This window comes from Diabrotica virgifera, chromosome 2, assembly GCF_917563875.1.
Source record: "Diabrotica virgifera virgifera chromosome 2, PGI_DIABVI_V3a".
Classification (NCBI taxonomy): domain Eukaryota; kingdom Metazoa; phylum Arthropoda; class Insecta; order Coleoptera; family Chrysomelidae; genus Diabrotica; species Diabrotica virgifera.
In genome coordinates this window covers 87,489,430-87,513,178 of record NC_065444.1, presented here as the reverse complement: position 1 = coordinate 87,513,178, position 23,749 = coordinate 87,489,430, and the positions used below count along the sequence as shown (strand labels likewise).

Below are 23,749 nucleotides of genomic sequence, written 5' to 3'. Positions count from 1 at the left end.
TATAATATTACTTACCATGTAAAAATTTGTGATGGATTTTACAAATGTTCAAAATAAAAATAAAAACTGACTTATCGAAAAATTACAAAGAGACAAAAAAGTTTTAAAACCGTTTTATTTAGCTAATAATAGTACCACAATAATAATTTAACTGGAACTTACACAAATATTTGGGGGGGGGGTTAAGGGAACAAAACCCCCATAAAATTTTAATGGGGTGAACAAATTTAACTTTTATTTTTTTTAAAACGTTCCTGACATAAGAATGCCACATGTCCATATTCAATAAAAAATCTCTAATAGTTTTCAATATATGTATTGGAAAAAATCGAATTTTATTTTGTAACTTCGAGGGGCTATAACTTTTTTTATGTGCATATTTGTACAAAGGTTGTAAGTGAGGTTTAATCGAACTATTTTTGGTCCCAGAATAAGTGATTTAATTTATGACCTGTATTTTTGTTACACCCTATATAATATAGTGTATGTGTGTAATACAGTGTATGTGTTATACATTACAATCTGAAATTTATACACGACACAGTGTATAGATCCATTAAGAAGCAGTTGGTACGTAAAAACCGGACCTGTCTAATATTGCATATTATTATAAATTTAACTAATAGTTTTAAAATGATTAGTTTGGTGATATTCAAACCAAAAACAAGTTACGAAGAAAAATTTAGTGAGTTGTTCTTAAGCTATAGAAACTTTCTCGATTTTCACAAACAGGTATGTTTCTAATTAAATATTTTCTGTACTTTTTAATGATTATTTGATAACATTCTATAAGATAATTGCATAGCATCACCAAAAATGCATTTATTTTTTACTAACACAGTGTTAAAGTATCATTATTACTTAAAAAAATGTAATAAAAACTAATTTGAAAAAAAAACAGCAATTGGGTATTTTGGTATGTCGTAAGAGTTAAACACAACGTTATATAAGTAATGGTTTTCGTAATAACTGTTGATAGATATTATAAGGGGATTGGTACAAAATTTCGGCTTCAATGCTGTTTAAATGGGATTCATTTTTTTCAAATTCTGAGAAAACTAATAAGTATTTTTGAAAAAGTTAAACGCAGAATGAAAGTTTACGTTACTAGCCAGGGCCGAAAGTCCCTGAAAGCTTCTTTGTTTATTTTAATAAGTTACAAGGGTGAAAAGCTAAGAGAAAATTTAGTGTGATTTTTAATTTCAAATATCTTATTCAAAAGAAACTTTTTATTCATTCTAAGGGACATTCGGTCCTCGGTAATAAAGTAGTCTTTCATGATGCGTTTAAATTTTTTAAAAATATTTATTAGTTTTCTCAGGATTCGAAAAAAATGATTACAAAATTAAAATACATCTAAAATTTTGACAGGCGTCAAAATTTTACATTTTGTTCCTGTCCCCTTAAATTAAAGTCAATTTACAACCAAGATTTAAAAATTATTAAGTCTAGTTATTTTTTTAACCCCATCAACCCCTAGTGTATTAGCGGGTGTACTTGTTTTATTGTGGTTTTTTTTTCTATTATAATAATACCAATTGTACCAAGTACCAATTAAAATTTTTTGCGTTGCACAAGATAAAATAATTTAACCTTTCTGTGCTCGCGTCCAGTTTTAGAACATAATTGCTCGCGGGCGGACTGATAGTCAGCACGTACAAAAGGCCACAGTTTAATCAGCTATATTTGACAACTCCTGCTAAATATAATAACTTAATCAAAGCATTTATTTCTATTAAATCTGTATTTTTAGCATCCCATTCATTTTGATAGTACCTATTCCCGGTTTACTTGAATATGTTTATTTGTGCACTCGACATTTCTATTCAACGGTATTGGAAAAAGTATGTAGTTCCAAGTTTCTAACTCCTTTTTCAAATTCTATAGTGACATTTTTACACCAGGTAGATGTTCCATTAAGTTTTCTGTCCTAGTTCTACCGTGCTTGGGTATAGGATGTTTGGTCCATAGTGTGTTGTCTTTGCCAGTAAAAGTAGGAGTAGGCATTCCATGCATATAGTTGTCTTCTAAATCAGAAATTTCCTACTCAGTTTTATCACAGATATCGACTTCAACATCATTCAAATCTCCTTCTTCATCGTCTAAATGAATCGGTTCCTGAATATTATCTTTAACCAAGACTTCCAATATCAGCTTTTTTAAATATTCTTGTTCGTATTTCTAAGAATACATAGTATTTTTTTACAAATTATTTCTAAATAAAAATATGTAGGTACTACAACAATTACCTTTTAAAATTATATAAAAGCCGAATATAAAAGTAACGTTCGCGTCACAAACTTGATACACAAATGCTCGCATGCGGACCGTCAGTACTCATAAACGAATACTCCAAGGTTGCCAGGTCAAAAAACTAAAAATCATCAGATTTTGCTAAAAATCACCAGATTGTTATGAGTATACGCAGTAAAGAAAAATGTGTTGCTGCACATAATTTTGCGCATGCGCATACGCGTAACCATTCGAGAACGGTAATGTGAAGGGTTGGAACAAACCTAATAAAAAGAATACAAATGAAACGATTTTTTTTTGTAAAATATAATGTAAAATGTAGGTGTTCATTTTTATAAAAGGCACTGATAATCCCGACAATGTAGATTATTTAAAACTTAACGTTTTATGTCTTAAACTTGGCCTGACAGACGACCCTCGCCTCGTCGAGCGGGGTGTTATACAAAATTGTTTTGTTGGAAACCTAGTAATGTTTGCTCATGCTAATAAATTTTTAATACAAATTAAAATTGAAAAAATAGTTCCTAAGAACCTTTGAGATTTTAGTTTATTAGATGATCAAACCAACACAAAACGTGACAAAAGTGACATTAGACTTTTTGTATTATGTGAATTTAGGCAATTCTTAATAACGAATAAAAAACATATAATCGTACTTTTTAAATAAAAAAATATAATATAGATAAGGTCAAAAAATCACCAGATATTAAGCTTTTTAAAAAAGTTTTCACCATATCACCAAATGGGTTAGAAAATCACCAAATCTGGTGAATTTTCACCAGACCTGGCAACCTGCGAACGTTTCGAGGACAATCTTATATTTTTGCAAATTAACACAATTTAGGAGACTACTAGTACGCACTTAGTCGTTAGTGTGGAGTGAGAGTCCGCGCGCGAGCTCTGGAAGGTTAAAAGCTGAGCTCCTTATCCTTAACGATTTTCTCTTTCTTCTTACTCCTCAGCTTGTCCCTTTTCAGGGGACATTCCATTTCTATTCATAATTAATAATTTAGTATTCTATGTAGACTATGCGGGAAGGTACCTTAAACCATAGTTATGGTTATGGTAAATCGGAATAGGGCCCACTTGTAAACCCTTCAGAGATACCTCTTAAGGTGTCTCCATTTTCCATCCATTCTGGGGCCCACGCTGCTCCGTGATCTCCCATATCTGTTAAAACCAGCGGGGATTCCAAATTAGAACTCCTCCTGTCTTTACGAAAATCAAATCCTTCCCTTACTTGATTCGGCTCCGTAAAAACCGATCCAGGATCTGCCACCTCTGATAGGCCAGTGCCGGTCACTCCCAGAAGACATGTGAGGAGATTTCCTCCTCATCACATAGAAGGCACCGTGGCCATCCGCCAATCTAGACAATCAATAGACAATAAATCTCGTAACTGAATTTTTTTTATATATAACTGATTGGTTTATAACAGAGGTCCACAAACTATTTTTTCTCGTAGACCACTTTAAAAAATTTACTGGTTTCGGTGGACCCATGCTACCACATTTTTACTATAATCCCAAAACTCGTCCCAAATGTGAAGATCTAACTATGGAAATTGGCGTCGCAGGTGAGTTCCAACCCTAAATTCGAAGTTTTAAAAATAAATAAGAAATAGTAGGTATATTTTCGTGCGATCTATTTATTAAAATAATAATGATAACAGCCTTAATTGAGTTAAAATTAAACACTAATAACGTTACGTAACTTCAACAATGCAAATCAATAATAAAAAAATACCCATAATTTTAATGGGAGGGATGTACTTGATGTATTGACAGCAAATTATCAATATTTGGCTTCAGTTTTGTAAGGATTAACCACAAATCTCCCCGTTCTGTGATATTTAATCTGCTCCTTTTTTTGTTAATAGGTTTGTAACGACACTAAAACTTTTTTCGATAGATCAGGGAAACGCTGTCAAAAGATTTCTCGCAATTTCCCACAGCCCAGGATATTTTTCAGCTATTTCTGCCTGCAGCCAAAATGTTTGATAGCCTTTTTTAAATTGCACCTTCAGCTCTTCATTGGTACTGAGCACGAGTAGTTCCTCTTGTAATAACACATCCGCCACTTCCGTTTCAACAAATGGGTTTATGATCCATGCTGGTATTTCCCGATGGCGCTCAAAAGCCCGACAGCCAAAACCCCGACGGCCAAAACACCGACACGCCAGAATCCCTACACGCCAGAATCCCGACAGGCCAAAATCCCGACATGCAACAATCCTCGTAGAAGTTAAAATTCCGTCCACTACATTTTGAATATTTATTGTTTTCTTTTCAAGTGCAATACCAAATCATATTATAGAATATTGAAATTGAAAAAATATTACTTACTAATAAGTACGGGTACTAATTATTATGTATTTTAAAAGAAAAAATTATTTAAATACTTCATTTTATAATATAAAGCTATACTTACTGAAATGGAAGGTTTAAGTGACATGATAATATCTATTATATGAAAGTAAACTTGAATTCAGGATTTGATTATACATATATCATTGGACTATGTATATATTATTGGCAAAAAAAATAATTTAATTCATACACCCATGTTAGAAATTTATTTAGAAAATCAGTTAACATTAAATGGTAAATACTTTTGTTTAGTAACAAAAAATAAATAAAACAATATGAAAAAAAATGTTTAAGATACGCTTTTATTTAGTTATGAGTGACTAAAAGTTAAAATATAAAAAAATCTACTAAAAAGCAAAAAATAAAAAAATCACACTCGACGAATTATTCGAAAAACAACGTTCGTTAAAAAAATGAAAAAATCTAACACATTCATTAAAGAAAAGCGTGGGGCGAAAACCGTTTATTCGATGAAGACGCGCCCCACGCTTTTCTTTAACGAATGTGTTAGATTTTTGAATTTTTTTGACGAACGTTTTTTCCGAATAATCCGTCGGGTTTGATTTTTTTTATTTTTTGCTTTTTAGTTGATTTTTTTATATTTTAAATTATAGTCACTCATAACTAAATAAAAGCGTTTCTTAAAACATTTTTTTTCATATTGTTTTATTTTTTACTTTTTAGTTTTACACTTTTCAAACATTAAAATATATCGTCATGTTTAAAAAAAGGATGTAGGTATATGACAGATACGTTCTTTGCATTTATTTTAACTTTTGATACATGCATTGTACATTTTCTGTAATTTCTTCGTACATTTATTAAATCAAAATCATTATTTACGACTATTACAGTTTCGCAGTATTTCCATCTCTTGTAATACTTTACTATTGCACGGTGTAGACGCTGTTAATTTCTCGCAATGCAGTTCTTCGATGCGCAAGCCGTCTAAAGGTACGTATCCATACAAGGGTAAACCTTGCTCGGTGTAGTAGCTCCCTTAGTGGATACGTCGGTGATCGCCGCTTGGCGCGTACACTCTTCGTTTCAACCGGTTTGCGGTTTATATGTAAGGGAGCGCATGCTGTATCCATTTGAGCAGCTACACCGAGCGGGGTTCACCCTTGTATGGATACGTACCTTAATGATCGCACTCGGCTCAATGAAACGTAAGCTTTGCAGGCTCAATGCAGGCTTTTAAGCCTGTCCTTACGGAAACATTTTCGGGCCTAAGTTCACGACAGCGCAGCGCAGTTAACAGTCGAACCTTGCGTTATATGGACAGTTGAAGCCCACGACAATACTAAAGGCAGCATTCGTCCCTCTGCGTTGCCATAACTTTTTTTCGCTGAAAAATGGATAGAAATCGGACAGAAACTGGATAAATTTGAAACTTTATTGTTTATATATGAAGCATAACGTAAACAAATAACGTAAAAATTGAAATTATAGTTCATATATTTAGCTACAATCTGTAAAAGTTTCAAGTTTCTACATTGTAAAAAACAAGAGAATTTAAGCATTTTCCATTAAAATCGTTTTTTTTTATTTAACCTTCGGATGACCAAGCGGGGGAAATTGTGACCCCAGCGTATGTTTTTCTTTAATAAATTCAAAAGTATTTTCAATTTTTAACTCATTATTTTTTTATTTGACTTTAATATTATTCTAGATATCCTCATATTTTGAAACAAAAAAAATTCCCTATATTTTACGAATAAAAAATATATTTTGAAGTTGATGTTTAGTGAAATACCGTCTATTATGTGTAATTCCAAGTAGTTTTACGCTAATGACGTCGACTTTGCAAAGTAACAAGACACTTACTCAACATACACACTACACATGACACTAATACTCATGTTGTGACTGGCTGAATGACATAAAGTCCATGCCATAAAAATAAAAAAAAATAAAAATTAAAAAAAAACTTAATTTTTTTTTATTTGTCATTTTTGAAATTTTTGACCTGGGGTCATTTTTCCCCCTCTTGGTCATCCGTGTAACAAAAAAAGGTTGGTCATCGGAAGGTTAAACAATTCATAAACATAAAAAAATTTCTTGATCGACTATTCGTATATTGTTCCCGCGAATCAATATATCTGCAAAATTTCATTCATTTCCATTGAAGAAAAGGCAGTCAAATTAACGTCTAAAGATTTGACGCAAACGATTGAACTAAATAAAAGCGTTTTAAAAAAAAAGCATTTAATAAATTAAATACAGATGGCCATAAACAAAAAATAAGAAATAAATGTAATTATATGTTAAAAAGAAACTTATCAAACCTGTCGCGATTCTGGCCTGTCGGGATTTTGGCCTGTCGGGATTCTGGCGCCGGGATTGTGGCTGTCGGGATTTTGGCTGTCGGGATTTTGGGGTAGACCCATTACAGACAAGCTTATTAATCTACAATCCTAGCGGAGTGATTGCCACCCTCTTTGGGCTTTTCCGATTCATTTGTCTCGGGGAATCAGTCCGCATTAACATTCTGGTTTTACAATAATAATAATTGTTTGACATGGCATCTTTTACAATTTTTCTCTACTCGTTCCTGTTTTTGCTTATGGTTACCCATTCTCTGACTCAAATCTTCTTAAGGTCCTCGACTATCTGGTTCTCCCATCTCGTTTTGGGCCTTCCTCGTGGTCTGCCTGATACTGATCTCCATTTGGTAATTTTCTTGATAACTGCTGCTGAATTTCTTTGTTCCAGCACGATACTTAACGTATATTAAAGATATTCTACTCTAACAAGTACATGATTTTATTTTTCACCATCAAAAAAAGTAATAATAGGCCTGCCTGACAAAAAAGTTTATTAATGGCAAGCTGAAAATTTGTTAATAGCTTAAGGGTGTCTAGTCGGACAAACTTTGATGTACGGGAACACTGGAACAGGGGAAGTTTTAATTGTGGAACAGTATTTTGTCGGACAGAACTTCCAATTGATTTGTTCATTAACCCTTTCATGAAACTCTCATTCAAAAATGAGACTGATATTTACCACCAATATATTTATGTCATTTGACATGTTCTTCGTGTAGGGCTTATTAAAATGCCCAACATATTTGTCGGACAAACGGTTTTTCGTATATTATTATATAAACTTTGCAATTGAACAAACTTAAAAACAACCTGCTAGTGTTTACAATCATAATCTTGTCATGAATACACGTTCCATAATTAAAATTACGTTCCACGATTATTAAAACTACTTCTGTTCCAGTGTTCCCATACATCAAATTTTATCTGACTAGACACCTTAAAGCTATTAACAAAATTTCAGCTTGCTATTAATCGACTTTTTTTTGTTACGCTGGATTCAGGCGTATAATACCTTCATTGTACCTCGTGTAAATGCCAGTTACACGTGCTACGTAAAATGCAAAAGTTAATTTTAGTGTTAACAACTGTGCCACGCCGCACATCAAAGAAACATGAAACGTAAATTACGTTTCATGGAAATAAACCACTGCTAAACAAATACAGTAGAACCCCGCAAATCCGAACCCCGCAAATCCGAACTTTCGGCAAATCCGAACCAACGGAAAGTGAAAAAAATTCTAAAAATTCAAAATAAAAATTTAAAAACATGTTTATTTTTTTTTTCTTTGGAGTTGTATGACTACGGAACATGTTTATTATATGTACAGAGAACCAGAAAATTTAACAATGTAAAATTAATAGGAATTTGGACATGTGAAATTTTAAAAAATAAATACACATAGTACATACTTATAAAAACTTAAACACGATCAATAAAGGAATGTGCATAATACGCATTTCCCATGGTATACTATGAACGAAAGCATTGAAAAAGATGAGAAACATGAGAAACATAGTGTAATCAATATCCAGATTACAAATTAAATGAATCATTTACATGGCCGAATTCCCATGTCCCGTGACAAAACAAAACCACTGGCGTTAGTGATTTAATATTTCAGTGATCTAAATATTTTTCAGCTTTAGAATATTGGAGGCATAAACGTGCGGAAAAAGTTTCATAAAGGGATCGGTGGCAGACCATATCTTTTAAAAATCATCCTCCTTAGCTTCTTAGGCTAACTTTCGGATAATCCGAACTTTTCGGAATCCGAACAGGCTGTCCCCCCAATTAGTTCGGATTTGCGGGGTTCTACTGTATACGTCCGGCCATTTATGAGACTCTCCGAAAATAAAAATGTGTCATTAGCATAAATCACACTCGTTTCATTGATAGGCGGACTTTGAGATTTGTTTAGCATTGTTTTCTTTTCATGAAACATGTTTTTCGTTTCATGTTTCATGTTTTTCGTTTCATGTTTCTTTGGTGTGCGGCTTGCCTTATTAGCCAAGCCGCACACCATAGAAACATGAAGCGAAAAACATGAAAAATGAAACGAAAAACATGTTTCATGAAAAGAAAACACTGCTAAACAAATCTCAAAGTCCGCCTACCAATGAAACGAGTGTGATTCATGCTCATGACACATTTTTATTTTCGGAGAGTTTAATAAATAGCCGAATATATATTTGTTTAGCAGTGGTTTATTTCCATGAAACGTAATTTACGTTTCATGTTTCTTTGATGTGCGGCCTGCCTTAGCCCGACCGCACATCAAAGAAAGATGAAACGTAAATTACGTTTCATGGAAATAAACCACTGCTAAACAAATATACGTCCGGCCATTTATGAAACTCTCCGAAAATTAAAATGTGTCATGAGCATGAATCACACTCGTTTCATTGGTAGGCGGACTTTGAGATTTGTTTAGCAGTGTTTTAGTTTCATGAAACATGTTTTTCGTTTCATGTTTCATGTTTTTCGTTTCATGTTTCTTTGGTGTGCGGCTTGGCTAACAGTTCAAGTTTATTATCCAGTTGGGGTTGACTATTCCTAGTTCGAGTCAACTCAAACGGCTGGTTTCAGTAAAAGTCAATTATAAAATAATATAAAATTAAGATTTTTATTCAACATTTACTAGTAAAAGTAGACTCCAACTAGTTAAAATGTACTCTTCCCAATGCCATTTATAGTACGAGTTAATTCACACAAACAATAATTCTTAATTCTAGAAATTATGTTACTGGATATAATATAGGCCAGGGAATGAAGCATTTTGGCTCGCAATTTTTTCGTCCAGCATGGATTTATTGAAATTTCCACAAATGGTAGGATGATAGGATGATAGATTAGGGGTGTTTGCCACCCCTTCTCGGGGGCGGGAATTTTTTATTACATTTTAACTATGGAAATCGATGGAAAATGTAATTCTAACAAAACATGTTCTTTACGTTTTCTTCGTAAAACTAATATTTTTCTAGTTATTCGCGGTTGAAAGTAACAGTTTTTCGACGAAAAAATCGACTTCTTTAGAGGGTTTTTTGAGAATAACTCAAAAAATGTACATATAACCAAAAATCTGTAGCGCTAAAAATGGTATCTTTTAGAAACACAAACAAAATCCCTTTTTTTATAATTTTTCTACAACCAATACAAACTGAGATACGGCATGTTAAAAGTTAGCTTTTTTCTTCAAATGCATAATTTGAAATGCATAATTTGTATTTTTTCAGGTACTTATACAATTAGAGCTTTCAAAAAAAGTTTCTAGCATAAAAATTGAGCGACTTATGATCGACATAATGTACCTACTTGTTTTACGAAAAAATCAGTGAAAACAACCCCCTAACTACCCTCCTAATTAAAATTGATCTTCGGCCTTCTGTAATTATTTTTATATATTTATTATCAATACACCCAAGAAGTTTGACCTTTAATGTAGAAAAATTTGAGTTTAAAGATAAAATAATTTTTTGCAATTTCGTAATTTTCACCCTTTTCTGTGAAACAGAAGTTCGGAGACGTATTGGTATGGCAAAAAATGCGATGAGTCGCCTAACTAAAGTTTGGAAAGACAGATCTATCTCTCAAAATATCATGATGAGACTGGTGAATGCCCTTGTATTCTCAATATTTCTATACGGAGCAGAGACTTGGACTCTTCGCGCATGTGAGCGCCAAAAAATTGATGCCTTTGAGATGTGGTGCTGGAGAAGAATGCTGCGCATACCTTGGACAGCTCATAGGACAAACGTTTCCATTCTAAACCAACTCAATATTAAAAAAAGGCTGTCCACATTATGTCTGCAACGAATTCTGCAATTCTTTGGTCACGTTGTTCGCAGAGGTGACGACAGTTTGGAGAGATTAATTGTTTCTGGAAACGTTCCGGGGAGAAGATCAAGAGGACGATCACAAACTAGATTGTCTGAACAAATAAAGCATTCAGCTGGAAACTCATTCTGCGAAGTTCTTAGAGCAGCTGAAGATAGAGACCAATGGAGAAACATTGTTAGGAATATTGGAAGAAATCTCGATCCTCAGCAATGGGGAAATGACAGGAGAGAGAGACCATTTTCTTCAAAATATCTCCGAAAGTATTAGAGATACAAAAAAATGATACAGCACTAAATTGTATCTTTTTTAATAAATAAAATTAATCTGTGCATAGATTTCCTTTACAGTGAATATTTAGCGAGGTATAGCTGCTTAAATAGATATTCATAGATCTTGTAGGCCCACTCGAGGAATATGACAATGGAAACAAATATATATTGACATTACAATGCGAATTAAGCAAATACATAGAAGGAAATGTAATAAGGAATAAAGAAGCCGAAACGATAGCAAAATCATTGGTAGAAAATTTCATTTTGAGGTATGGAGTACCCAGAAGGATTGTAACAGACCAAGGCACAGAGTTTATGGCAAGAATATTTAAGGAAACATGCATATTGCTGCAAGTAGAGCAACTAAACTCCGCAGCATATCACCACGAGACAATTGGAGCGTTAGAGAATACTCATAAGCATTTAAATGCGTATCTGAGAATAGAACTGTCAAAATTCCCGACAAGTTGGAGTACATGGGTACAATATTATTGCTTTGCATATAATACTTCAGTACAATCAGCAAGAGGTTACACACCGTTTGAATTGGTATTCGGGAAAACCTGTAGACTGCCGACAAATCTACAGAACGAAGTGCCTCGCAGAGACTCACGTATAGGTTACTTCCAAAGTCCGAGTTGGAAGAAGAGATAAATAGTACACAGAGGCATTAAATTGAGCATTATATTATTGTTATAATTCATAGTAAGCTTAAGATCGTCACTATGCTAGTGAGCCGTCCTGCGAGAAGGGTGTCCAGAAGGACTAACCCGCGAAACAACATCTTAGTAACCTTGTGTTGATGGACACTCAACGAAAAAGGGACGTAATATCAATAAAAATGTTAATTCAGACAACAAACGCAATACTTAAAATTTGTCCAATTTTTGGTTTTATTGGAACAACAAAGCGATGTTCATCAATTAATTATTTTCGTTAGTTGAGCCAAGGTATTACGTTTATTGAATGGATGAACATTCATCATGTATGCCATAATATCACTTTATTGATATTACTAACTCTGTTCATTGAGTCAACGAACACTATTCATTGAAACAACAACGTCGTTTATTGACCGACGAAGATTATTCGTTGTGTCAATAACAGTGTTATTTCTCCTAACGTATTTAGTTTATTTCTACAATTATTTCCGTTTATTCTTACAATTAATTCCGTTAATTCCCACAATAAATACGGTTATTCGTACAAGCGACTCTATTCATTCTTACAATCAGTTTCTTTCATTCCTACTATGGACGTATTTTATATGAATAATTATTACTGAATGCATTAGCCCAATGTATGATATTAATTAATAGTATTTTTTTAAATCCCCCTTTTTGTCCTAAACCTAATGGACTATACACTATGTGATTTCTCATAATATAAGCAATCATAGTATGATTTCACTTATACAGTGCGCTGGAATAAGTGTTACACTCCCCCCCGGCCCCTTATTAACTTATATATTTTTAGCACATAAGCAAAACGATTGGACAGGTCGATTTTTAAAATAATCAAAGTATATTATAACATCAATGTTTCGAACTTTACACGATCCCTCTTCAGGTGACAGGCATAACTTTGATTTTTTTTAAAGGGAAAGTACATCATGTGATAGCTCATTTAAAAGCGTTTGAAATAGTGATTCCAAAAATGTATATCACTTTATTCCTTTTTGAGCAGGTGCAAAATTTTGATCGAATTCTTTTTAAACGGATTTATTTTTTTTTGGAATCCTAAGAAAACTAATAAGTATTTTTAAAAAATTTAAACGCAGAATGAAAGATTACATTATTACCGAGGGCTGAAAGTCCCTTAGAATAAACAAAAAGTTTCTTTTGAATGGTATACATATTTGAAATTAAAAATCATACTAAATTTTCCCTTTTTCACCCCTGTGACTTATTAAAATAATCATTATAGAAGTTCTCAGGGACTTCAGACCCTCGATAATACTGTAGTATTTTATTCTGCGTTTAAATTTTCAAAATACACTCAGGATTCGAAAAAAATTTAAAAATAATTCGACCGAAATTTCACGATAATAGACACACGAAAACTTCCTTCTACTACGGACTACACTTGGAGACGAAATGAAATTATTATTCGGCACTTCAGCAGAGGTAACAGCATTGTTTAACAAAGAATTCTTTATTAAATAATGGTAACACAGAGAAGCTAGGGGTATCACGATAAGGAAAAGCCGTTACATTTCAAATGGTCAAGCAAAACATTTATTGTCTCAACAACTACGTTTATTGTCACTATAAACGCATTGATTGTGGTTATTAAACGCAGTAGTAGATTGATTAATGCATTCGTTGTCACAACAATCAGTTTACATCTATACAATAATCATATGTTACCCTATATTAACAACATTTGTACATTGTTTTAATGAAATCTGTACGTTGTCACGATAAACCAAGGTAATTGCTTGTCATCTACGGAATGAAGAAAGTGAGTTGCTGCGAGAATTAACATAATTTATTAAATATACGAAACTAAGTTATTGGCTGAATAAATTGAGTGTTATTGATTAATATACTCTAGTTATTTTCACAATTATTATTCAATCATTGTGACAATAACCAAATACATTAGTCGATGTCTAAAAGTTCGTTGAAACAAAAATTTAAATTGTTGTTACAACGAAATATTATTCAATAATCACTGTTAATCAATATTACGAACTAAATTTTTTTGAGTGGATCTAGTAAATCATAAATATGTAAAATTATAAGTTAGAGTCAGTGTTTCAACTCGACATACCAACCCTGCAACGTATCATGGCAATCTACCAACCTAACACTATTAAATTACTTAAAAAATTGCAATGTTATTAAGGGTGACTTTCAAGGTTTGAAATATTATGATACTATATCCTAAAGCATAAAACAATCATTATTTAAACAATCAAAACCAAATTTTACCCACATTAAGGTTTACAATGTTTTTATATAATTTTTGAAAATAAGGGGTAGTTTACACCCCTAAAAATAATCAACGCCCTTAAGCATGATATAGAATATGAAGTACAGGGTGAGATGATCCTAGTCCCAATTTTTCATGCAAATCGATGCAAGCCGAAATTATTCTTTTAGAATAAATAAATTTTTTATAGCTCCAACAAGGGTGGTTTTAAGAGTTGAAATATTATGATATTATATCCTAAAGCATGGATATAATATCAAACTCTATGGAATACCAGACAAATATATAAGAGTAATAAGGAATTTCTACGACGAATGTTTTGCTTGAGTTGATCATGAAGGGGAACTATCCCAACAAATAAGCACAAAAAAGGAGTAAGACAGGGGTGTGTCTTGTCACCGACGTTGTTTATAATAGTCGTAGATTGGATAATGAAACAAACTGAAGATAAAAAACAGATATACAATGGTCACCATTTAAAAAACTAGAGGATCTAGAGTTCGCTGATGACATATGCCTCATAACATCAAACAGACAACACATGCAAAACAAAATTACCAGATTGAACAACATAGCAAAAACAACCGGCTTAAAAATAATAAATCCCAAAAGAACGAAAATATTATCAAATGGGAAAACGAACGGAAACAATATACCTATATTTAGAAGAGAAACAAGTAGAAGAAGTAAAAGATTTCTGTTATTTGGGCAGTCTGGTAAACACAACAGGAAGCACAGAAAAGGACATAACACAAAGATTAGGCTTGGCACAAAACGCTTTCAACTTTTTACGCAAGATATGGGGCTCGACAAACATCAGCTGAAGAACAAAGCTACGATTATTTGAAACTAATGTAAAGTCTGTCCTGGTATATGGAGTAGAAACATGGAAACACCATAAACAATTCTTTCAGAAAACACCATCCTTTATTAACAGGTGCCTACGTATTATACTGAGAATATTTTGGCTAAACAAAATTACTAATGACGAATTGTGCAGAATAACAAATGGAGAAAGAATAGAACATACAATAAAAAAACGGAAATGGAAGTGGATAGGACCGACCTTACGAAAAACAGGAACAAATATTGCTAGACCAGCTCTACATTACAATGCTCAAGGCAAAAGGAGAAATGGTAGACCATCTTATACGTGGAAAAGAGCAATAGAGAAAGAACCCAAAGAAAATAATTTAACACGGAACGATGCAAAAAAGATAGCAAAATACAGAAGAGAATGAAGAAAACTAGTAAACAAAATTGGACGGAACTCAACAGATTATGCGTGGGACTAGCAACCTCACCTTCATTCCCCATGCTACTTGAAACACCGTAAGTTGTCCTTTGCTCCACTTGGAAATTTATGATTATGATTATATCCTAAAGCATAAAACAATCATTATTTAACTAATAAAAAACAAATGTTGACATTATTAAAGTCTAAAATGATATTTTATAATTTTTTTACAATTAGGGGTAGTTGTCACCCTTAAAAAACCAAAAGAGTACAACGGCTTAGTATAGAAAATGAATTTTTTTGTTCAAATCGATGCTGGACGAAAAAATTACGAGGTTTTGACATTTTTTTAGCTTCATTTCCTGGCCTATATTTATGTTCAAATCATGATAAGTAGTTGGAAGCGGTCAAAACAAAGAGACGCACAGTCATCAAAAAAGCACGTGAGATTATATTCGTATAATCAACATTTACTGAATCAATCCAGGAATAGTCAACTCAAACTAAAAGTTGAATTAAATTTTTCAAATCAATTTTACTGCTCGTTTTAGTTGGAGTTGACTCGAACTAGGAATAGTCAACTCTATTAACTGAGAATCAACTTGAACTGTAACATAACCACTAGTTGTAAATAATATGTATATGTTACAGTTCAAGTTGATTATCCAGTTGGAGTTGACTCCAACTAGTTGGAGTCGACTCTAACGGCTGGTTTCAGTAAAAGTTGATTATAAATATAAAATGAAGATTTAAATTCAACATTTACTAGTAAAAGCAGACTCCAACTAGGAAAAGTATACTCTTCCCAATGCCATTTAGTAAAAGTTGATTCTGATTCACACAAACAGCCGGTTCTAGAAATTAAATGTGACTGAATATGTTCAAATTAGTCTAGGCTGTATCGTCGCCCCCGTTAGGTAAATTATTCCAGTTCGATTTTTTTGCACAAACTTACTAAAAAAGAGGTCCTCTTCGACCAAATAACGAATCCACAGGGTGTCAGATGGTACTATGGCCGAAAAATTGTTTAAACATTTTTTTTAAACAAACTCACAAAAAAAATTTATTTAGGACAATTTTCTTTACATCATTTGGCTCATTCGGAGCAAAAGAGGTCTTTTGTGATTTTTCTGTAAAATTTTGTTGCTCTCGAGTTATACGCGATTTAAAATTTGCAAAATACGAAAGTGACCATTTTCAAGGCTTAATAACTCAGTTAAAAATTATTATTATGAAAGTCCGAAAGTCACCAAATAAAATTTTAACGACCCCCCTACAAGATACTGAAGAAATTTTTGTTATTATTTTATTACTAAGCGGTTATTTTTAATTATTAACAATGAGCGCTAGGAGCGTATTGACGCAGCTATCAATGTGAGTGCGAGTGAGATGCACCATTGCACCATTTTGACATTTAAAAATTCAAACTTCTGTCAAACCACAAAACCCAACTTTTTTTGTAATTTATAGCTCACATGTCATCACCATGACAAGTCGAAAGTTCTTCTTCTTGTGTTGCTTTCTCCTTTAGTGGAGGTTAGCGACTACACTGGCAAATCTGTCTCTGTCCAATGCGGCTCTAAACAAAGATGTTGAATCAAGGCCGGTCCAGTTTCTGATATTTGTAAACCATGAAATCCGGCGCCTACCGGGACCCTGTTTTCCTTCACTCTTACCCTGGATGATCAGTTGCGTGAGGCGGTACTTTTCGTTTCTCATTATGTGTCCCAGGTAGCTAACTTTTCTGACTTTAATGATTTTTAGCAGTTCCCTATCTGTACCTGTTCTCATCAGAACATATTCGTTGGTGGTGTGGGTTGTCCAAGGTATTTTGAAGTCTCTTCTATAAAGCCAGAGTTCAAAGGCGTCCACCTTGTTCATCAGTGTTGTGTTGTGTCCAGGCCTCCGTTCCATACAAAAGTATTGACCACACATAGCAATGCAGAAAATGACATCTAAGGCTGATATTAATGCTACTGTTACAAAATAAGCTTTTTCATTTTGATAAACCCCTGTCGGGCTACCTCTATTCTCGCTCTTGACTTCTTGTTTTTAATCAAGTTGATTGTTAAACCAGCAACCAAGATATTTGTACTGGCTTACGTATTCAAGCGGTTGGTGTTTCACATATTTATTGGAAGAGGTAAATTTTTGTTCCTTGATATTCTTATAACTTTGGTTTTCGCAGTATTGATCTTCATCCCCATTTTTTCACAACTCTCAGTAACCCTATCCAACAGTATCTGCAGACTATGGTCCGAATCAGTCTTAATACTGTGTCATCTGCATAGCGGATGTTATTTACTCTCTGACCATTTATCCTGACTCCTTCTGAAGGGTGCGATAAAGAGTTCGCAAATATTACCTCAGAGTAGACGTTAAAAGCATGGGTAATAGCACACAACCCTGTCTAACACCTCGTTGTATTTCAATTGGCCTTGACGTATTACCATTGGTATTTATGATTGCTGTCTGATTCCAATAAATAGCCTCTATAATTTTAGAATCACTTTTGTCGACTCCGATGTCATTCAATCTTTCTATCAAGGTCTTGTGCTTCACCCTATTGAACGCTTTCTCAAAATCTATGAAACAGATAAAAAGGTCTGCTTACTGATCTTTGTATCTTTGTGCCAGAGTTTGAAGACAGAATATTGCTTCTCGTGTCCCCATACCTTTCCTGAAGCCAAATTGTTCTTGACCGGTGACCTCATCACATTTTTTATAATATATTCTGTTCTGTATGATACGCAAGAAAAGCTTCAGAATGTTCTTTAATAGACTTATAAGGCGGAAGTCCTGGCATAATTTGGCGTTCTTCTTTTTAGGCAGTGGTATGAACACTGATTCAAGCCATATTTTAGGGATAGTCCCTGTATTGTAAACAAGTATAGTCAAACAAAAATAGTCCAAGAAGAAGGTCTAAGTTTTCCTCGTTGATTAACTTCAATAGCTCAGCGGGTATTTCATCTTTTCCTACATTTTTACATAATATGAGATAGAGTAATAAAAATTATTTTTGTGAATTTGGTTAACAAAAATTGGTTAAACAATTTTTCGACCGCGGTACCGCGTGACACCCTGTGTAAGGATTGTTATACGGATGTATTTCTTTGGGTAAGTTTGTGCAAAAAATCGAATCAGAATAATTTACCTAACGGGGGCGACGTTACAGACTATACTAATAAGTAGTTGAAACGGTCAAAACAAAGAAACGCACACTCATCAAAAATGCACTTGAGATTCTCGTATAATCAACATTTACTGAATCGACCCAGGAAGAGTCAACTCCAACTAGTAAAAGTTGATTTATATTTTTAAAATCAACTTTTACTGCACGTTTCAGTTGGAGTTGACTCCAACTAGTTGGAGTCAACTCTAACTGAGAATCAACTTGAACTGTAACATATACAGAGTGGGCCAAATAAAAGGAGCCATCCCGATATTTGGCAGTATTTATTAGATTTTAAGAAAATAAAAAAACAGGTCAATTTTAAATCTAAGGGGCACACATTTTTACGATACAAGCATCTGTCATTTGTCAACTCCCTCCCTTCCACTTCCCCCACCCCTTATTTTTAAATAGGGAATAGGGGTCGTGTGCTAGCTCATTTGAAAGGTTATTCAATTCTCTATTCAGTAATATCAACATCGACTTAAAAATGTATACAGGGTGTCCAAGAAAAATTATTTTGAATTAAATTAATTGACACAAAAAGAAGAATGTATGTAATTTATTTAACTCAGAACACATTCTACTGCTGACAGAAAGCAGAAAAAAATGTTTTTTGATAAATAGACACTGCTTTTTGCTTAATTTTAATGTTCAAGCTTCCACCCATCTGCCTCTCGGTAGGTTGAATATTGAATTTAAGCAACAAACAGTGTTTATTTATCAAATAAACATTGTTTTCTGTTTTTTATCAGCAGTAGAATGTATTCTGAGTTAAATAAATTACATACATTCTTCTTTTTGTGTCAATTAATTTAATTTAAAATAATTTTTCTTGGACACCCTGTATAAATTTTTATGTCAATGTTGATATTACTGAATAGAGAATTGAATATCCTTTCAAATGAGCTAGCACAAGACCCCTATTCCCTATTTAAAAATAAGGGGTGGGGGAAGTGGAAGGGAGGGAGTTGACAAATGACAAATGTTTGTACCGTAAAAATGTGTCCCCCTTAGATCAAAAATTGACCTGTTTTTTTATTTTCTTAAAATCCAATAAATACTGCCAAATATCGGGGTGGCTCCTTTTATTTGGCCCACTCTGTATAAATAATTATACATAATTCTCATTATTGGACAATAACATAACTCGAACCTCGAACCACATCCTATTTTGATAACGCAAATCAGACCACATGTTACATGTTTACTTTTTAAAATTATGAATGACTGCCATAATAATATCAATTTTGGTCAACATCATCAGAGCTTATCACATCCCAGATGCGAGATAAGATAAGTGGTTGTCTGCAACGTTAGTAAAACTACAACAACTAGAGTGTAATGTTACGTAAATAAATATTAAGCTTTTGTATCAGTGTGTCAAATCGAGTTTTATCTAACCAAAATGCCAGCAAATTTTTCTCCTTTACAGGCATACCAAGTAAGTGATGCAAAATGTGTCAGTCTTTAAATGTTTACTCACGATTCGGCTACTGTGGTGTACTCGTATGTGTGTAAAGTGATAATGTTGATAAGATGTCCACAACAGAAAGAAATATAATGGTAATTTTTTTACTTTTACTAATAGGTAGATGTAGAGCTGTAGCTGTAGCCATTAAATAGTTTACACCCTTTCCGGTGGCCAATTTTCTGAATTTTTAACTCGTTTAAACGCACCTTCTACGTCAAAGCGACATTACCAGTGGTACAACCAGATAGGTTGATTATAATTAAAAAATCAAAATAAAATAACTCTATTTTACAAAATGTAACAAAACGTAAATTATAGAATGACGTTTGTTTGAATAAAACTGAATCAAAATTACTGATTTTGGCAATTATTGCTCTTGATTTTGTGCGTCGCGTCGTTCAAATACCTATAGGCATTTTGGACACGTATATCTGGCTTTTGTTCTCAAGCTATTTGCGAGCGAATATGTTCATTTTTCAACAAAATAACCATGTTTTTAGACGGTTTTTCTCAAATAACTAAAAAAGTTAGTATTTTGTCAAAAAGAACACTGTTGGCAAAAATGTAGCATGTAAAAAAGTAAAAAAATGTTGTTTATATTTATTAGATCTCTAGACCTAACAGTAGAAGCAGAGTTATTGCTAATGAAAAATAGGCTCATAGTCGTCAAATTCCATATCGAATATTTTAACGTGAAATAACCAAAAAATTAGACACTTTTTAGGGAAAACTCAGTACAACTATTTTAAAGGGTTTAAAAAAGCTTTATTTTTGTTTTATAAACAAAATATATAGTATCAAAGGTAAACAAGTTACGCTAAAGTTAATCTCTTTCTTTTTCATAAAATAATCGGGAAAATCACCCCGTAATTAGCATCTCAAATGAACTTAATCGTTACCAGCTCACAAGTTGCTTTACTCGTGTATGTATTGTTTATATTATGATCTGTGAGTTTCATCGTTTCAAAGTGCTTATTTTGAAAGGGCTGTACCTGAAAGGTCTTAAAGGAGTCACTAATCACGAGTGTATGCAAATTTAGAAACACCAAAGCTTACCCAATTTTTGTCTAACAGAAAAACAAAAAAACAAAAAATATTCAGAAAAGCAAAGTCGACATTTTGACGGTTTGGGATTTTTGGTATCTCTAATTAAATAATTTTTAAATTGTTTAGAAAAAAAGTTTAAGTTATTTTTTCAAAATTAAAAGTTTTAAAAATTTTACTGTAAAACCAATTTTTTTCAAAAATAAGGTCTTTAATCGATGAAACTTACAGATCATATAAACACAACATAAGTAAAGCAACTTGTGAAGCGGTGACGAATAATTTAATTTAAGTTGCTAATTAGGCGGTGATTTTCCCGATTTTTTTACCAAAACAGAAGGGACCAACTTTATTTTGAACGTAACTTGCTTACGTTTGATGCTAGAAACTTTTTTTTATAAAAACAGAAATAAAGCTTTTTTAAACACTTTAAAAAAATTAATGGGTTTTCCCCAAAAAGCGCTTAATTTTTTGGTTATTTCACGTTAAAATATTCGAATATGAACCTATTTTTCATTAGCTCTAACTCTGCTTCTGCTAGGTCTAGAAGCCTCGTGCATACACCATTTTCTTTTACTAAATTTTTGCTAGGAATGCTTTTCTGGATGAAATACTTTCTTTTTGAATTACATAATTGCGAAAAGTCGTCAAAAAACGTTTTTTTTTGTTGAAAAATAAACATATTTACTCGCAAATAATTCGAAAATTATTGACTGAGTGAAAAAACTCTATAGAATAAAAGTTGCTTAGAATTAGTCAGTTTATCGAATTTCGGACTTATTTCGAACGTATATTTGTATTATTTATTATTTTTTATAAAAGGGGTGACACTTACCTCCTTGGCAAAAGCACACTTCGGCACAATATCACTTTTTTTTACATGTTAGCTATGCGTATACCAAATTTCATGTCAATACAAGCGGTTCTTTAAAATCTACAGCAAAAACCGTGAAAAAACGTACTAACTGCGATTTTACAGACTTTATAAAAATAAAGGTGTAAAATATTCAGTGACCGCTACTATACTAAATGAATAATTAATTGTTTTATTCACAAGCTATCATAAAGCTTTCCATTTTAGAAATATTGGAAATAATTTGCAATCTTTAATCTTTAGAATATACTGTTATCGATATGCTTCATGAGAAATGTATTTATTTATAAAGATCAGTTTATAGCGAAAAATTGATGCTCTTTAAATATGCAATAAAATACGTAGGTCGTACCAGAAGTAGCACAAGGAAAAAGTGTACTGTGAGTTAAAATAATTCGTATCAAATGTATCCAGCAAATGTTTCGTATATCTTGTATGGTGTCGTTCATTCTTTGGGAACTTCAACATGACTTTCCTCTTTCTTCAGTAATTTCCTATCTTGCTTCAGTTCTTTCTTTTTATTTTGATTCTTTTTACTTTGTTGTTAAATTTGGCTACAAGCAAGGTACCTATGGTCGGTGGAAACATCTGCATGGGGACGGTTTTTACACTTATAAGGCTATTTATTTAAGACCTAGTATTGGTCATCATCATCATTGGCTCTACAACTAGAATCAGCTTCCATTCCTTCGTATCCTTCGCCTTGGTTTTCCAATTTATAACTCTTAACACTCGTAAGTCGTATTTCATCTGGTCCTCAAATCGTGCTCTGCATCTGCCTCTTCTCATCACTCCATCTTTGGTTATAAATGTGTTTCGACAGCTCCATGGCATTCATTCTCTTAAGTGACCTAGCCACCGCAGCCTATTTATTTTGATAGACCTATCAATATTAGACTCACTAGAGAGGCGGTAAAGCTCAAATTTATACCTAGTATTGGTAGGTCCATCAAAATAAATAGGCTGCAGTGGCTAGGCCACTTACAGAGATTGAACGAGATGAAGCCGTCAAAACACATTTATAACCTAAGACCATAAGAGGTGAGTAAAGAAGCATTCCCAGAGCACGATTAAAGACCAGCTGGAAGACGAATTACGAGTGTCAGTGAAGAGTACTAAATTGGACAACCAATTCGAATGATAGGAAGAAATGGAACCTGGAATTTCTCAACATTCTTGTGGCTATTTCCACGTGTATAATCTGCGAATTGGTAGTTTGAGCAATGTATTCGTAACATAATCATGTCCAGTTTTTTACAGAACTAAAATGAAGGGTGTCGGGAGAAAATTATGGATGTTATGAAGAAATGATTTTGAGAAAAATGAATTTTAATGTTATAAGACTATTTACGACAAAAATAAATCAGTTGGGTGGTATTAAAGATGAACATAATGATAGAAAAATTGATTGATGATACGAGCTAATGTAAACAAAGAACAAAAGTCAAATTGTTTTAAAAAAAAATAAAAAATAAGTGGCGTAATGTCCACTTTTTAACGAAGAAAATAATAGATGTCACCAAAAGCAGGCGTTTAGTCACAGTATTGTTCCTGCTTTGTTTTTGTTTCTGATTTGTTTTTTGGTTTTCTGTTTTTCATCAAAAACAGAATAAAACATTTTAGTTAAAAAATTGGCCTTGGCAATAAAATATTTCTGCTTTTATTTGATTTTCTGCTTCCTTTAGTTGTGTTATATATTCTTAGAGACTTCATTACTGAAGGGCCTGGCGTTGGTTTGTCTCCATTTTGTTGTTTTAAAAATTAATATTTTTTTGAAAACTTAATACATGATTTTATAAAAAGGCATTTACTTATCTTTCGCTTCAAGTCCGCGGACTTGCTTTTTATGGTTGGATCATATGTTGCCTTGTTTTTGCCACTCATTTTTTGTTAACATGGCTTATTTTTATGAGGAATTGAAACATGCATCTCTTTTGCATCTCGAGACTCGC

The 23,749-nt window shown here is 32.9% G+C and overlaps 1 protein-coding gene across 4 annotated transcripts in view; it reads left to right on the top strand.

Moving 5' to 3' along the window:
- Window positions 1–23,749, top strand: part of LOC114327295 (protein peste-like) — a 547,602-nt gene that overhangs the window by 204,891 nt on the left and 318,962 nt on the right. Inside the window, exon 1 of one of the 4 annotated variants that reach the window (XM_028275870.2) lies at window positions 19,726–19,849. The exons of 2 other annotated variants lie outside the window; for them this stretch is intronic. In XM_028275870.2, the coding sequence (XP_028131671.2) occupies window positions 19,814–19,849 (36 nt within the window). In that variant the 5' untranslated portion in view covers window positions 19,726–19,813. Of the gene's footprint in view, window positions 1–19,725; window positions 19,972–23,749 lie in introns of those variants that run through there. One more of the 4 variants, XM_028275871.2, reaches the window with a different exon arrangement.